This window comes from Xenopus tropicalis, chromosome 3, assembly GCF_000004195.4.
Source record: "Xenopus tropicalis strain Nigerian chromosome 3, UCB_Xtro_10.0, whole genome shotgun sequence".
NCBI lineage: Eukaryota > Metazoa > Chordata > Amphibia > Anura > Pipidae > Xenopus > Xenopus tropicalis.
In genome coordinates this window covers 110,771,259-110,789,000 of record NC_030679.2, presented here as the reverse complement: position 1 = coordinate 110,789,000, position 17,742 = coordinate 110,771,259, and the positions used below count along the sequence as shown (strand labels likewise).

Sequence of the window (17,742 nt, the reverse complement as noted above, 5' to 3'; positions counted from 1 at the left end):
GTATTATAGGTAAGAAACAGGGCAGTTTGCATCCAAAATTGCACTTAGCACACTGAACCCTACTATGTCAGCACTATATAAATATAAAATAAACATTGTAAAAACAGCAACATACCCTGCTTTAGCTTGATTTCATGTACTAATGTCCCGATAAAATGTAATATTCAGGGTTATTTTTAGAAAATGATTTGCCCCATTCTAATGGGAATCAGATGCAAAATGACAGAGCCCCAGTTGTAAAGTGTAAGTGTGATACATTGTCTGTATCTCTGTTAGAAAAGGCACGTGGCAGAGTTCTCTTTAGAAAAGGAGCTTCAATATCATGACACCTAATTTAAACAGCAAAATTCCCATTTCCATCATGCTCCCTTGTGCACCTCAGCATCAATCTCTCTAGTTATCCTCAAGTGAAACTTGAAAATTAACAGTACGGAAAAAACATAGTGTGAAGGTTGATGTAAGATTGACTGTAAATGTAACATGATGGAAATGTGTAAAATGAAAAGAGCCGTGTGTGTTTGTTCGTGAAACAGGTAGGGGTGTTTGGGATGGCAATATGGTTGGATCCCCAAATTAACCATTTCACTAAAGATGGTGTATTGTTGTTTTTCTTTTCTAATGGATAGGTATGTTTTCTAAAGAGATCTCATTTTTCCAACCCTAATAAAACACACTTACGTTAGTTTGCTCCATATGCTTAATGAGTGTGTTTTAGTCAGCAAATAAAGTTATTGTAGATTAACTGGCATCCCTGAAGACAACTTCAGCATCTTTCATTCCAAAATAGAAAATGCTTAATGGTTTTATGCTTCCTCTATGGCTGTTTTATGTATATGTTTTGCTGTTGAACATATTACCTAGAGAATTAGACACAACTTTAGTACAGGTGCAAGATGTAAAACAAGGAAAGAGCCATAAGGGAAATGAAATAAGTATACAAAGCATCTTTTATATGAAATTATGACTTCATTCTTGCTTTGTTCTGCCATTTGCACCTTTAACCACTTTAATTAAGGTATGTTCAATAAATGCACTCCTTGCACTTCTGTATAATTGCAGTTGGTGCCGCTCAGTCCTTCCTGCCTTCCATTGGAATCAAGTCCTGCTGCCACTATTGTTTCAAGTGAACCCTGAAGTAACTACCACCTCCTGAGTAGGCAGTAGCTCCAGGATTCCCTTCACACCCAGCGTCAATAGGAGTAGCACACTTGCACTTAAAGAATCTGACTCATGACATACAGTGGATATGAGGGCAGATGGACTTCTACATGATTGCTTTGTGACTAAATGCGCACACAATTGTGGCAACTTTAGCAGAACATTGCGCCAAGTGCATTGTCCCCTTGCAACTGCAGCGATGCTTGAATTCTGGGGAAACTCTTCATTGTGGGAAAAAAATTTTTGATTGTGCTCTAAATTGCATAGAAGAAAAAATTGTTACTGAGGGATATAAGTAAATCAAAATCTGAACAGAGGAGTTTAAACATGGCTCCAGTATCAATAGGAAACCACTACAAACTCTCAAAAAATGTATCACACTCACACACATGCACAGTAACCCATATTAAGTGAAACATATAAGAGGAAGTGTGTAATTTTCTGGTAGAGAAGTACCTCTCTATAAACATGTTATAAAGGACTAAGTACACCATACGTACAAATATTTAAACACTAGTTATTATTAAGGCAATTGCCAAGCTTATAGTAAAATTCTGATGTAAAAAAAACAAAGTAGATGTTGTATAAAAACCTGCATTTCCCCTTGACTCTTTTAATGCTGTTTTTTACAAAGCTTTTTAATCAGGAATCTTGTTGACTAATATTTTGGGTTATACCAGGTCTGAGGTGGTGTACAATAAAGGCATAAATTAGGGTGTTTGCATAGCATAAAAACAAGATTATACTACAACTAGTTCTTTTTATTGCAGTTTTTAAGCCTTGTATGTCTGGGCACACTAATTAACATAATTACATAGTTAGCATACATAAACTATATATACCAACATCAATACTAACTGTAGATTTTAGTATCACAATAGCCTTGGATACTATGCTTGTTCAAGAAATCGTCCAAGCTCTTAAAGACATCAGAATCTGCCACGTCACTTGGAAGGACATTCCCCAACCTCACTGCCCTCGCCATGAAAAAACCCCTACACTGCTTCAAATGAAAATTTTGTTCCATTAATCTAAAAGGGTGGCCTTTGGTGTGCCGATCGTTTTTTGGGAAAAGTGAAACCCCCTTACTGTTTATACTGTATACATTTTATTTTTATACTGTTTACATAGCATATAATTCACTCTGAATTTACAAATTTTATTCTTGAACAAACAAATGTATTTTTTTAGCTGTAATATTGGTGTGTAGGCGCTATCTCAGTGCATTGTGCCTGTGTCTGAGCTTTCAGAAGGAGCCAGCGCTGCACATTTAAGCTGCTTTCAGGTAACCTATTGTTTCTCCTACTCCCATGTAACTGGAGGAGTCCCAAGCTGGACTTGGATTTACTATTAATTTAATTTCATAATTAAATATAAAAAAAAATTGTTTTTTTGAAAAAAAAAAGATTTCAATGCAGGATTCTGCTGGAGAAGGTCTATTAACTGACAGTATTCCAAGGACAGATCGCTGTGGTACTCCACTAACAACACTGGGCCAATTATAAAATGTTCCATTTACCACCACTCTTTGTAATCTATCCTTCAGCCAGTTCTCTATCCAAATATTATTTTCCAGGCCAATGTTTCTCAATTTTAATATTAACTTTCTGTGCAGGACTGTATCAAATGCTTTAGTGCTTTAGCAAAGTCCAAGTAGATGCCATCCACTGCCATTCCAGAGTTGAGGTTCCTCCTCAATTAATTAGTCTGGCAAGATCTGTTACACATAAAATCACGCTGAAACAAACTCATATGTAATTTGCTATGTTTTCAAACATTCTATGCCTTATTTTCTCTTCAAAAAGCTTTCCTACCACTGATGTCAAACTAACAGGCCTAGAGTTTTGAATAGCAGCACCACATTAGCAATTTGCCAGTCTCTTGACATGAAAAATTAGGTTTGTAGGAGGTAATTTCACTATTTAGGAATATCAGTGTGACCCACCCTGAACAGCACAGGAACCCATTTTTGGGTTCCAATCCGTAGGTTAAGTATCCCTGTTTTAATTGATCATTTCTAGGATCTCAATGTACAGTATAAAATCATGCATAAAGGAAGAAATATCACTTTATAATTATGAAATTTACACCACCATTTGTACTGTTTTCCATGCATAATTATTTTAGCTTTATAAATAGGCCCCTAAGGCAATTATTCTTTGGATACTGTCAGGTATGATGCACAGAACTGACTGAAAGTCGTTTATGTACACCCTGGATGAAAGTGGAAGGGGCCCAGAACCAATGTTCCCTAACCCTAGTGTCTGAATGATGAGCAAGTTAAGAGATGGGGAAGGGGGAGCCATCTATATTAGAGCAAATCTTCTATGCACAAGGCAGGCTGCAAAGTACAGAATACATAGTACATTGTTGCAGCTTTTGCAGTTTATCCACTGTCCCTCGGTGAATAACCCCTCATGAATATCTAATGGTACCAAGTCTTTTTTTCAGTGATAGGTAAACTATTATAATTTTCATTGATAAAGTGCCAATATATAGCTGAGAGCTGAACAATGATGTAGGAAGAACACATAAAATGACGACAAACGATGGAACAACAATATACTGAAACATGAAGTCAAAGGGCCCTGACCATAAAAGCTTGCAATCTGTTATTAAACATTAGCATCAATGCATTTTATAACCCTCACTTGCAACCACATGTTTTTTTTTATTATAATTCATAACTACTTTTATTAATGGGGATTTAAAAATAACTTTTATTTGCTTTTCCCTAAAGTCACTTATGTAATAACTAATTAAAAGTGTTGACATACAAAGACAATTAAAAAAAAAAAACAAAGATCATTTACATATTTACAAAACCTTGCTTTAGATAGCTTGCAGTAAGATTTGAATTCAGAATATGTAATTCCCTTCTGATTCACAAACCATAACTGTGTTTCACAAGGTCGCTTGGGTCAGCTATTTTGCTCTGCAGCCCACATTAGGCCTTGAAGTCTTCTATTAACTGCTGGAGAATGGCTTTGTCAGTCCTTGCACTTCTGGGGCTTATCTTGTCTTTTCTTGTGTGTGCTGCGCTAATGCCTCTTCCTCAGGTGTTTTACTACTGTCATTACCGTTAAAGTTTTTTCCCACTGTGAGTAGACCCGGGGAGTCACTGTCCTGATTAATCTATCCAAGTCTTCTGAAGTGGAATTAATGTTCCTTTTGGAAAGGCATTGAAGCTTGCCGGCTTTTTTTTCCATAATTTAGAGGTCATATTGATTAAGGCAAGGAGGGTTGATTAGTTGCAGAAGTGGTGATTGTTTTGGCATAACAACACTTACCATTGATTTTTTTTAGGATAAAATGCTGTTATATTTATCAGATTTTCTGCTATAAGACTAATGTGTCAGCATAAAGAGATATTGTTGTTAGAACCATAAATCAGCTGGAAAAAAATGTAATCTGGCAACTTTTCTGACAAATCGGAAGTAAATGAAACCCAAAATGATTAATTTGTAGTTGCTGTCTTTCTACGGTGTCAGACTATGTACATGGATTTAACTAGCCTCATAGGCAAGCAAGCATGTTTGCAGGGGGTAATTTCTGTGTTTGAACTGAGTATAATGGTTCAGTTTAATTTCATTTTTTAGGAAAAACTGTGGAATTTTCTTGCTTGTTCAAGGCATAGTGCAGCTTGTAAAAAAGAAAAAGCTTGGGCCTTCTTGTAAAATATGGAATTGATTTAACGTGCAATTATGCTCTGAAATAAGTGTTCAACACTTTATCAATAATTCAGGGTGCTGTATTCAACAGCCCTTATTTTCCTGTCATAGAGGTCTACATATCTCAAAGAGGTTATAAGATGCTTCTCAGGGGATCTCTAAAATTTCAGGTAGTTAACTGGCTTAGTGACAGATGGGTTTGCATTGTACGGCAAGGCAATGAATGGCTAGAGCGCTTGTCTTTTCAATACATGTCCCTAGAGCAGTGAGACATGTAATGAATATTTCACAGACAGGAAACAAATCTACAATATTATGCTAAGCTTGTCAGCTCCATTTTTATAGGTAATTTAAAACTGATATAGTTTTCAGGATTAGCACTGTGGAATGTAAAGTGTATAAGTTTCAAGGAAATGCAAATTTAAGTAGTACCTCTAAGGAGAATGACTATTGCATGTGTAACTGACAGGAAACCTGCCTTATTAACACATATTTCTGCAACTGCATACTATTATCTTTTATAAGTGAGATTACAATGCCACTTGTTTTACATTAACAGTTAATATGTTTATCTTTACCCCACTGAAAGTTGCTGGCTTCCTGGGTGACTTCCTAGCTTTCGCTTAACTTTTGAATAAACAATAGTGATGCATAAGCCCCTATAAGGCAAGACACACACCATGGGCAATTTCTGTGTAAAGCTGGACACTGAAAGATCCTCCCATTTGATGAAGTCACTAAACAAACGGATCTTTTCCTTAAGGTGGGTGATATCAGATTTAGCCGATCGCTTGGCCCTCGGGCCAAACGATCGGATCACATTGACAGAATTCAGGCCATAGGAGCGAGAACTGCATTAATGAGCCAATGCACTCCTATTCCTGACTGGATTTTTAAACCTGCCCTATCAACACATCAATATTCATCAATATTTTCCTGTAAATATGCATTTTTGAAACTGCCATGTGCATTAATTATCCACTTTAATGAAATAATACCCCATTTAGTGTATATTCAGAGAAACAATATAAACAAGCCATAGAGAATATACTGTATAGCAATCCTGAGATGGAGCAATTCAGGTTCAAAGTAATCATTCCATATTTATAAATTGAAAGCCATGATGTTTATTTCTATGGATGTTTTCCCTTTCATACATACAGAGCAAACACATTGCACCATAATTGCTCCACCACTTCACTATTTTTCACATTAGCCTAATTTATTTATCGTTAAGATGTCAAGAACTCATTTCACCTACTAAGTAAAATCATTTAGCAGTTAATATTCCCATTTTTATTGATTTGCAAAATCAAAAAGGAGAAGAAGACTTGATGCAGGGAGTATATATTAATGCAGACTTACAAATCTACAAGCTCCAGATTTTGAAAGAGTTGCCATGATAAGGATGTGAGTCGATTTCCAGAAAGGTTTCTGTAAACAGAAGAAAAAACATATGATGTATTAACCAACATTGTCAACTTTATGTGTTTAACAGTGTAAATAATTGTAATATACATTGCTAGGAGAACTGGAATGTGAAATGAAAATTACAAGCTTAGCAGTTTTGTCATACGTTGTAAAGATACAAGATGTACACATAACTAATTAATTAATAAGACAGACCTGTGCTAAATAATTCTGTGTGTTTTTATTCCCTTGGGCACAATACATCCTAGTACAGAATGATTTGAATATGTTCCTGTAGGGCACAGGTTTTCAAGCAATTTATGCATATTCAAAAATATAGTGGGAGTGCTGTAGTACTGTAGCAAAAGTATGTCAATTGGAGTATAAAAGTGTTGGAATAAGAGTTTTAATTGGGACCAGAATTTAGTAGGGGTCCACAAAGAAATATTTGATTGTTAGATGTCATCTTTAGAATAAATGCAGTGGTCCAGGTGGTAAGGTGGAAAATGTAGTTAGTAAAAGTTAGGTATAATTATTATTTTCTCCAGCTGCTTTGCCAGATTAAACTTGCTGTCCTTTTAAAACCTGAAACTAATGGTAAGATAACAATTTTATAAAAATTGTCGTACATATGCTTCCAAATCACCAACACAGAGATGGCCTGACATGAATAAGTGGTGGCAATTGACAGATTGACTCTCACACATGAATGAACTTATGCATTTGGCCATTGTGACCTAGGGCACAGCAGGCAAGATGAGGGAGAAACAGAGTTACTCGGGATTTCAGTAATATGACCAGAAGCTCTGCAGGGCTGGTAAAGTACTGTACGTAACATTACAGTCCACTAGTAGAAACAGTGCATTATTTATGTTTTACAGTATGGAGATGTTGATCAAATGTCTCCATACTGTTCATGCTGTTTTTGGAAATAGTTTTGGCTTTAGTTTGAGTTTACTTATTGTACTAAAGCAATGTGAGCATTATATACTAAGGGGCACATTTACTTACTCACGAACGGGCCGAATGCGTCCGATTGCGTTTTTTTCGTAATGATCTGTATTTGGCGATTTTTCGGAAAATTGTCGCAACTTTTTCATAGCCATTCCGAATGTTGCGCAAAATGTTGCAATTTTTTCGTAGCGTTACTACTTGTGCGAAAAGTCGCGACTTTTTCACAGCATTCGTGCCGAGTACGAAAGATTCGGATTCATTCAAGCTTCAGTATGGTGACTTTTCTTGGGCCAGGTTGGAGCCACTTACGAGCGCTCAATACGAAAAAGTCGCAACAAGATACAAGCGAATCGTAATGGCTACGAAAAACTCGAGTTTTTTTGCGCAAATCGTATTGGTAACGAAAAAGTCGCGACAATTTCCGAAAAGTCGTAAAGGCGACGAAAAAAATCGCAAAAATACGAAAAAGTCGCAAAATGTTTGTTTTCCAATCGGAATTTTTCCAATTCAGATTCGGATTCGTGGGTTAGTAAATGTGCCCCTAAGACACCATCTGGTAAATAGATGATGTAGTAAAATAACACAACACATAAGGCATGACTATGATGAAAACATCTTCTGAAAAAGGTATATCAATAACATATCCTTGTATATGTAAAATCGGGCACCCATTTAATAGTGTGCACTGCAACTTGTGTGCAATTTATCATTGCTATTGTGCAACCATTTTGTTTGCCTCAATGGGGGTTTGAATTGTGTACTTTGCAATGCACCAATGCTGGGCACATAAAAATAGTCATAAAGGAGCCCTAAATTAGGTGTAAAGGAGGGCTGAGCTGCTTTACACTAATATTAATTGTAAGCCTATTGATAAACAAAAACTCTGGGCATGTGCATTCTTAGCTCCAACTGAGCACACTGAATAATGAAACAACAGAAAACCTTGCAGTATTAACAAATTGAGATGAATTGACATAATAATTTTGATATTTGATTTGACAAGACAACAAGGTTTTGCTTCCAATGGCATCTTGGGAGTATCCGCCATATATCAGTGACATCACCAAGTAGAAGCCTAAATGACTGATTCTTTTAGGATCACTCATTTCCGCTGCTGATCATATGCTTATGCAAATACATTTCTCTATATGAGTAATGGCCAGTAAAAATCAAAAGGCTGACAGCTGTAGATTTGCACAATGAAAGATTTTAAAACAACAGACAGACGGATTGCAGAAATGTAAGGAAAGTAAATGCTTATTTATGTTATGATAAAAACATAAATGTGTTCCAATTTCTTTTTTGTTTACTTGTTCTTGATATATTTCATTTACATATCAGCATATAGCAGAAGCCAAGGAAACCAAATATTTTAAAACATTAGAGCTGTGGTCTATGTAGATGTTTTCCTGAGTGCTGCTGTCTTAAAGGAAAACTATACCCCCAGAATGAATACTTAACCAACAGATAGTTTAAATTATGTTTATTTACCAATTAAAGAATCTCGCCAAACTGGACTATAAATAAATAAATATATATATATATATCTCTGTAAATATTGCCCTTTTACATCCTTTCCCTTGATCCACCATTTAGTGATGGGCTGTGTGCTCCCTCAGAGATCACCTGACCAGAAATAATGCAGCTCTAACTGTAACAGGAAGAAGTGTGGGAGCAAAAGGCAGAACTGTGTCCATTAATTGGCTGATGTGAACTAACATGTATGTGTGCCTTGGCTTGTTTGTGTGCACTGTGAATCCTATGATTCCAGGAGGCGCCCTTAATTCTTAAAATGTCAGTTTTCTATTTAGGATTACCCAATAGCACATACTACTAAAAATATATATATATATATTTTTATGAAAATGCTTTATTTAGATGAAGCAGGGTTTTACATATGAGCTTGTTTATGCAATATATTTTTATAGAGACCTACATTGTTTGGGGGTATAGTTTCCCTTTAAAGTGGCGAGGCCAATTTATCAAAATGCAAACGGAGGAATTTAAGAGGTTTTTCTTAAAGGAACAGTAACACCAAAAAATGAAAGAGATTTAACTTAAAAGACATATAATGTACTGTTGCCCTGCACTGGTAAAAGTTGTGTGTTTGCTACAGTAACACTACTATAGTTTATATAAATAAGCTGCTGTATAGCCCTGGGGCAGCTATTCAAGTTGGAAAAAAGGAGAAAAGGCACAGGTTACATAGCAGATAACAGATAAGTTCTGTAGAATAAATAGTGTTTTATCTGTTATCTGCTAAGTGCCTGTGCCTTTTCTCCTTTGAATGGCTGCCTCCATGGCTACACAGCTGCATTCTTTATATAAACCATAGTAGTGTTTCTGAGGCAAACACACCAGTTGTACCAGTGCAGGGCAACAGTACATTATATTGGAATTTCTTTTATACACTTGAATATTTTGGTGTTACTGTTCCTTTGATTCAAAGAAACTCTGAATTTTCCCAAACTTTAATGTTTACTTATTAATTAAAAAGTTTGAATGTAAAAAAAAACTTGATTGTATTAAACAGTGAACAAACTTTGCATCAATTTGTATTCTACTCATCATTTTCAATGGGCCAATAAAACATTTTGCCTAGAACATCTTCCATTGAGTTCTACATACACTTGCAAGCATTTAGATAACAAAGGTTCACATTTCAGCATTTTTTTTTTTTTGCGCTAAATATGGAACAAAGAGTTTTGGACACCATAATTTGAATTCATGAGTTTTTAGTGACACATTAATGTAAAAAATATGGCAGCTGAATCAAATATATTTTTATGCAAGGCCTGGAATGTGTTACCTTCAATTAAAGCCATATATTCTGGGTCAGTACAAGGCCACCTCAGCATTTTAGAAGTGAAGATACCCCCAATATATCCCAAGTAGATGCAAATCTTATTTTATTCTACTACACAGAACATTATCTGAGCTACTGTTGGCTGCCTGAGTTTGGGACCACCAGACCATATACCCTGTAGCATCAGTTTCATGACAGATCTTATCTAATCTAAGGACCCCTAAGCCTAAGCCTCTAGCAAGAAAAAATATGGCCTAATAGGATCATAAGATGGAGATAACTATAGACAACTTTAAAGAGATAATTCAAATAGTAAGAGCTGATGAGCCTCTGGCTCGTACAGTGTTTCCAGAATACATAAAATAAAGCTTTTCTAGCCATATGCATTTTAGCTTTAGTTCTTCTTAAAGAATTAATTTGCATTAAAACATGCATTTGTATTGTCATAATCAATTTACTGCCACCTTATTATGCGCATGTATCATCCATGGGACATGCATCACTTCTAGCACCAAGGAAAACTGTCCAGGGGAGTAATTAAGTAAATCAGGATTTCCTTGTCCTTTAGACGCATAAAAGCAGTAATGGGTATTTTTAGTATGTAACCTGTATGAATTTAAATATGACAGTGTATGCATGTTAGCTAACTCAAATCCCATATTCTAGGATGAATTGTGCCTCAGCTGATAAAAAATTTGCACTTCAAGAGTTATACTGACATTGTTTGAATTCACTGTTCTCTGCAAGTGCCTGGTATCAGATGTTTCAGCAATTGAATAAAGAACACAAAGGGCATCAACAACCTATATACAAAAAGGCAGAAAGAGCCTGCATAGGAATCTCCTTATCACCCTACTGCCTTCCTTGCACATTCATACTGTACCACCTAGAGTGATCAAAGCTGCTTTCTGCAATGAGATCCTTGACTGCTGACTGGCATGTTGTGGCTTTATGAAATGATGAACAACCTCCATGTGAATGAGAATCAAAATGCACTGTGACGCTTGCAGAAATGAAAGGGATGTCTACATTATTTTATGCACAGAATGTATGTATTGTGAGGGTAAAAATGTACAAATACATCCATGCGAAATGCTCTGACAGCTTTGGCAGAGTTAAGTGTAGTATTTTGTTTGATGGTGTTGGGAATTTGTTGGAGATATTTTCATTACAAGATGGAGGAAAGGAGACGCAATTTTTATATGTATTCTACTGTTCTAATTTCAGTTTCTTAGCTCATTATTTTATTGCCTAAGTTAGATTTGTCAGAGAAGAACAAAAGATCCTACCCGCACACCCTAGCTCTCCAAAAATTTTTTTGCTCGGTGCACACTGCTTGGAGGGATCGGCACCCTCCCAATTCCAATAGCCACAAAAAAGCACTGGCACTCAAAGCTGCAAAAAAGGGACAAACCCTATAAAAATCTTTAATGCGGAGGTGCAACGTTTCGGGGCACAACAACCCCTTTATCAAGCTTGATAAAGGGGTTGTTGTGCCCCGAAACGTTGCACCTCCGCATTAAAGATTTTTATAGGGTTTGTCCCTTTTTTGCAGCTTTGAGTGCCAGTGCTTTTTTGTGGCTAAGTTAGATTTGTTCCATGCAAAAGCAAGTAAAGAAGATTTACACAAGGGCTTATAAATTATGTAGACCGTAATAGTTTACCAATAGACCACACACAAAAAGGACAGGGTACTATAAGGGGAGTAAACAGCAGAAATTTCAGTGGAATAAAAACAACAAAATTTATTGGCTCAAATTAACAAATCAACAAAAAACTAACATATAAAGCATACTATACCAAACAATGGATAGGTGCATCCAAGTGCCTCATGGTACCCACTCTCCTATGCCATCAGGCACTGGGATGCACCTATCCATTGTTTGGTATAGTATGCTTTATATGTTAGTTTTTTGTTGATTTGTTAATTTGAGCCAATAAATGTTGTTGTTTTTATTCCACTGAAATTTCTGCTGTTTATTCATATGCTGATTCGGGACCTATCAGTGGGATATAACTTTTAGATTCCCTTTCTTAAACCTAATTTATTATTTAATTTACTATAAGGGGAGCACTGGGGTAGCCCTGAGTAGTGTTTGTTTGCTAGGTTGTACAAGGAATAGAGCTGTAAGTAGAACTAGTAGTGGTTTTTAGTGATGGGCAAAATGTTTCACCAGGCATGGATTCGCGGCGAATTTCCGCGTTTCACCATTGGCGGATTGTTCCACGAAAAGGATGAAAAAATTTGCAGCAGAAAAATTCGCTGCGCATCCAAAAATTGTCACCCGTGTCAAAAGAATAGTCGCGGGCATCAAAAGAATAGTCGTGCGACAAAATAAAAGCTGCGGGCGACAAAAGAATAGCCGTGCAACAAAAGAATAGCCGTGCAACAAAAGAATAGCCGCAGGCAAAAAATTTTTTTGACTTGTACTTGTACTAAGCTGCATGAATTCATATCGATGGTAAAACCAACCAATGGGGTATATGTAATATTTAAAGGGGGGGGGGGTTATTAACATTTGGATATTTGTGGTTTTATATTTTTTTTAAAACTACAACTGAACTCATTTCCACGAGTCAGTCACAGGAAAATTGCAAAAACCACAACTTTTTCGACTTCTACATGATCTTGACAGATATTAGCTGGTGTATTTTATCATTCGTCACACTTTTGTCACATAATAAATTGCAAAAAAATATTCCTTTTCAACAACAAAATCGGGTTTTTGGATTCCTCTTAACTTAGGGTATCATGATCCAAATGATGGGAAAAACCATTATCTGGAAAGCCCCAGATACCAGTCCAGATAATAGATCCAATACTTGTATAATTGTTATTAATTTTATTATTACTACAGTCCAGTTCAGCAATAAAAAAACAGTTAACTTTCTAACTACTTATCTGTCAGCTCGGTAAATGAAAATATTATTTTGTCCATCTTTAAAAAAAAAATTGGAAAAGCATATTATTTAGAAAAAGTCTCCTTAAATCTGTCATCTTATATAGTACTTTGAGTAATATTTCCTTAACATGTTTCATATTTCCTTTATGAAACTGACAAACATTTCTAGCTGCGCCATGTGTTTTTGTGGTTCAGTGAAACATATTCTGTACGTGCTTTGGGCCTGTTCCAATTCACTGATGATTGAATTCAAAAATGATAAACAATAAGTAAGGGAACGAATAAGGAAAAAGAAAATACAGAGATCCCCAGGAAGAGCGGTTGCTGCAGAAGGAATGCATTTAAGAATATAACGTTTCAAAGTTAAGCCGTATATCTGCGGCTGTTTATTTTACCAGCTAAGAATCAATTAATAAGGCGATTAAAGAATGCATTAAAATAGTCACCTTCCAAGGTCGAGCATTAATGTACATTAAAAAAGAAACACAGAGATGAAAGGACCTGGTAAAAGCAGCTGGAGCTGAATGACAGCATTCATGTTGTGCTTATTTTATGGCCTTGGCAAGCACATCTGCAGTAGATTTGAGGCACCCTATTTGTTTGAATTTAGGGTAGGACAAAAAAAAAACATATAGAGAAGTCCCAGTGCACAATATTGTTGGCATGTTTGAATACACATCCACCACTGCATTTCTTTTGTGCAGTTAAAAATAGCAAAATTCCTCTAAATGTTACTCTGACAACTTAATTAATTTTTAACATCTAATTTCAATATTTTGTTCCAAGACAGAGAACTTAATTTGCCAATAGCTTTATATAATAATAACCCAGTATCTGTATTGTTTTATATTGCTTTCTGACATTGGTATGTGCCAAAAAGCTGTCAGATAATGACACATAGATGTGTCAACCCTTCAGAGTTTATTTCTGGGAGGATGTTGACCACTCCCAGTCTAGAAGAGCAAAATTCTGATGGCTTTTCAGGGTTGTTAATATATAGCTTATATTCTCCTTGCAGAGGAATGACAGAAAAGTGGGAGACTTGGTTGTTACTATGGGTGACAAGCAGATTGGGGACAACATGCAAAGATGCCTAAAAATTCAGAAAGACTTGGCTTATCAAATCTGATACCCTGTTGGTTTTAAAACTATACATAGTAAGTGCAGGGTCTGGAAATATACATACAGTACAGGTATGGGATCCATTATCCAGAAAGCTATGAATTATGGGAGAGCCATCTACCACAGAATGCATTTCAATAAAATAATTTCATTTTTTTTAAACAATTTCCTTTATCATTGTAATAATAAAACTGCACACTTGATCCCAACTAAGATATAATTAATCCTTATTAGAGGCAAACCAATTTTATTGGGTTTAATTAATGTTTAAATGATTTGTTTTTAAATTTTAGTTTAAGTATGGAGATTAGTGATGGGCGCTCACATCAAAATGATTGTTGTGCACAACAAAAAAATGTCGCCCGCTTCAAAAAAAATTGTCACGTGCGTAAAATATGGCATGTGGAAAAAAATTACATGCGCAACAATTTTCGTTTGAAGGGCTCAACATTTTCTTCGTTTCATGAATTTTTTGGCATTTTGCGAATCTTTTGAAAGGTTTGCGAATTTTCCAGCAAAGAGAAACGGGACAAAGACCAGAAATAAGACCTCCTTATACGGAAAACCTCAGGTCCCTACCATTCTGTAACAGGTCTATAACAGGTCCCATGCCTGTACTAAGAGAAAGGCCCTAAAATAACAAAGCCATTAGATGCTATTCACACATAAGAATGTGCTTTTTCCCTAGGCAGATGTAAGTAATGCTTTGTGTCTTTTACTAAAAGCAGCTCACACAGGTGCAAGGAGGCAATGAGTAAGTAGAAGGCTTTTTTGTACCCGGTGGTCCCCTACTGTTCCTGCTTTGTATATCCTGAATGACTATAATTCCGACAAAGCAATATGATATTTACAGGGATTTGTTTTATAAAAAAATTAAATATATAATGCTGACATGTGTAACAGCAATGATAGATGAATGTGAATTGACCTTTAAGTAAATCATATTATTAAACATTACTGAAAATGCCAAAAGTGAATTTTATTGTTTGATGTATTAACTAGCATGTTCCTCTAAACTGACAATTTATAATCATAGATGTAATTAAAAATATGGAAATGCACAGTATAAAGTTTTCTGTATTCAGTGGCCATGCTATAGCATAACTCTTCCCCTTATTGCTCTATATAACAAGACTGTTTATATCCTTTACGATAGAGTGGAAAGAAGTTGCCAAGTTATTATGGTAATGAGCGGGGAAATTCACTGAACCATAAAACACAGTTACTGAAACTATGACTGATACATAAGCCAGAACTTTATTTGTTCTTATATCATCCTGTATGAGGTCCATAATTCATTCCTCTGAGACCAAGCAAGAATGGGAAATATACTTCTTGTTGCAGTCCGTGGATATGTTTTATATTCTATATAAGTGAAGGATGTGCATAAGAAGATATATATAGTATATAAGGCAGAATATAATATACTGGAATGAGGAAACAGGCCAAGCAACACAATGGACTGCACTTGAAATGCACTATTTGGGAATATGTGATGAGGCTCATCATTTGTTACATGTCTAGCCCACTGAAGCAACGCATTAGCAGGTAGCCTATACTGGTCACCAGTACTTTTGCTTTTTAGCTAGACATTAACTTTTTGGAAATCTGTGCTAGAATTTCTGTATAGGTCTGTTACATTGCAAGAAAAAAAACACTCCCATCAGACATCTATAATTAACCCCTTCCAGATTTGCTGTTTTTTTTTTTACTCCGGACAGCTGCATTCACTACAGCGGATAATTCAAGGAAAATGGTTATAATCATCTCATTGGAGAATTTCCAGCCTGAGCAACTGAGAGAAAGGATATTAAGATGTTTTATTCTATAAAGAACAGTTGTTTCTAAAAAGTAGGGCAATGTGTATGGTACTAATTAGCAGGTAGCATAAACTAGTCACTAGGGAAGTGCAACGTTTTTTGCATCTTCATGTTTTCAAAGCCAAATTTTTCACTAATGTATGCTAGAACATCTCCATGTGGTCTGTTCTGAAAGTAGAACAAAATGCTCCCAATAGATATCCTTAATCTGCCCTTTGCATTCCATGTCTTCTGCTTCTTTGCCCTCTGGGGAGACAGTCGCATTCACAACAGTGCCTAATTCATGAAAAATGGTTTTGGTTAACCAAATTGAAAAATTTCTGATCTGAGCAACTGGGAGAAAGATATCTAGATGGTAAGATTTGTTCTATGTAGAACAGTGTAGCATAGTGGAAAAGTAATTCTCTAACAATGTAGGGCAATGTATATGTTGTTGCAGAGATAAAAACCTCATTATGCAGTTAATTTTACCATCCATTAAATCCCAAGCATTTCAGTGAAATTTAAAAACAATCATCGTATTGGTTGCTAGGGGTTATTGCATCTAGGCAAACGTTGTGCCTTTGATTACATATGGAGTTTTTTGATCAAAGGTGTATTGATATTCCTTCTAAAATGTCATGTCGTCAGTTGGAACACATATTGAGTTACAAAGTGCCTCAGGAAGCAACATCTGCACAAGGATTATTCATTAAGAGCATGAGGATTTAATGGATGAGAAGTAACAGAAAGTCTGCCATCATAATGTACAATGTAAGGTGTCAAGTAGAGTGGTGTAAAAGTCATTCCCATGCAGTAGAAAGTAGGGATGTAGCGAACATCGCCAAAAATGTTCGCGGACCCGTTCGCGGACTTTCGGCAAAACTCGCGAATATTCGCGAACTTTGCGAACCCCATAGACTTCAATGGGAAGGCGAACTTTAAAACCTAGAAAAGCCATTTCTGGCCAGAAAACTGATTTTAAAGTTGTTTAAAGGCATGCAGGAGGGGGATCAAGCAAAAATTTCTCTGAAAAATACTTTGTAAAAAAAATGCAAAAAAAAAACGCCAAAAAATAACGCCAAAAAAAAAAACGCCAAAAAATAACGCCAAAAAAAAAACGCAAGCTATTCCTATGTATACGCAAAGGCGAAAAACCGAAGCAAAAAAGCGCTGGACTGGAAGTCTGATGGACAAGTCTAGGCTTAAGGGATGCCAGGAAAATCTGCACAAAGGCACACTGCTTACATTAAATTATGATGGAGGAGGAATTACAGTCAGGGGAAGTTTTTCATTGCTTACTCTAGGGCCTTTCCAGTGAAAACAAACCTTAGAACTACTATATACATTAACATTAATTGTGCCACCTTAGGCACTGGCCCTTGGGTGCCTTAATATAAATATGCCCCTGATGGGGCAGTGTATTTTAGAAATGCCTGAAGTCACCCAAAATTATTGGGAGGCAATATAGGCACTTTTACTTGTTTACCACTGTACCAGCAGTGCTATTAGCCTATGGAAACACTATCAGTTCAGGTAGCTGAATCCTTTAGCAGCTGTTATTTTGTTACCTGCCCATTGTTTTGCTTATCGGCTGCTGGGGGGAAAGGGAGGGAAGTGATATCACATCACCTTGCAGGGCAGCAAGAGAGACTGAAGTTTATAAGAGCACAAGTTATGGTCGTGGCACCCTGGGAAAGTAAGGAAATAGCTATTATAATAAATGTAAAAATGTTATATAAAAAAGATCTCTTTGCTCTGTTAAAAAAAAAAACGATTTCAGTGCAGAATTCTGCTGGAGCAGTGCTATACAGTAACTGATACATTTAAAAAAAAAAAAACAAAAAAAAAAACATTTTCCCATGGCAGTATTCCTTTTAAAAGGAAATCAGCGGGACCAGGAAAAATACAGAAAACAA

At 36.0% G+C, this 17,742-nt stretch overlaps 1 protein-coding gene across 4 annotated transcripts in view; it reads right to left on the bottom strand.

Annotated features, from left to right (window-relative positions):
* Nucleotides 1–17,742, bottom strand: part of ntrk3 (neurotrophic receptor tyrosine kinase 3) — a 347,933-nt gene that overhangs the window by 190,341 nt on the left and 139,850 nt on the right. For all 4 annotated transcript variants that reach the window (XM_031899231.1, XM_004912649.4, XM_031899232.1 and 1 more), the window contains one exon: nt 6,195–6,263. In XM_031899231.1, the coding sequence (XP_031755091.1) occupies nt 6,195–6,263 (69 nt within the window). The remainder of the gene's footprint in view (nt 1–6,194; nt 6,264–17,742) is intronic.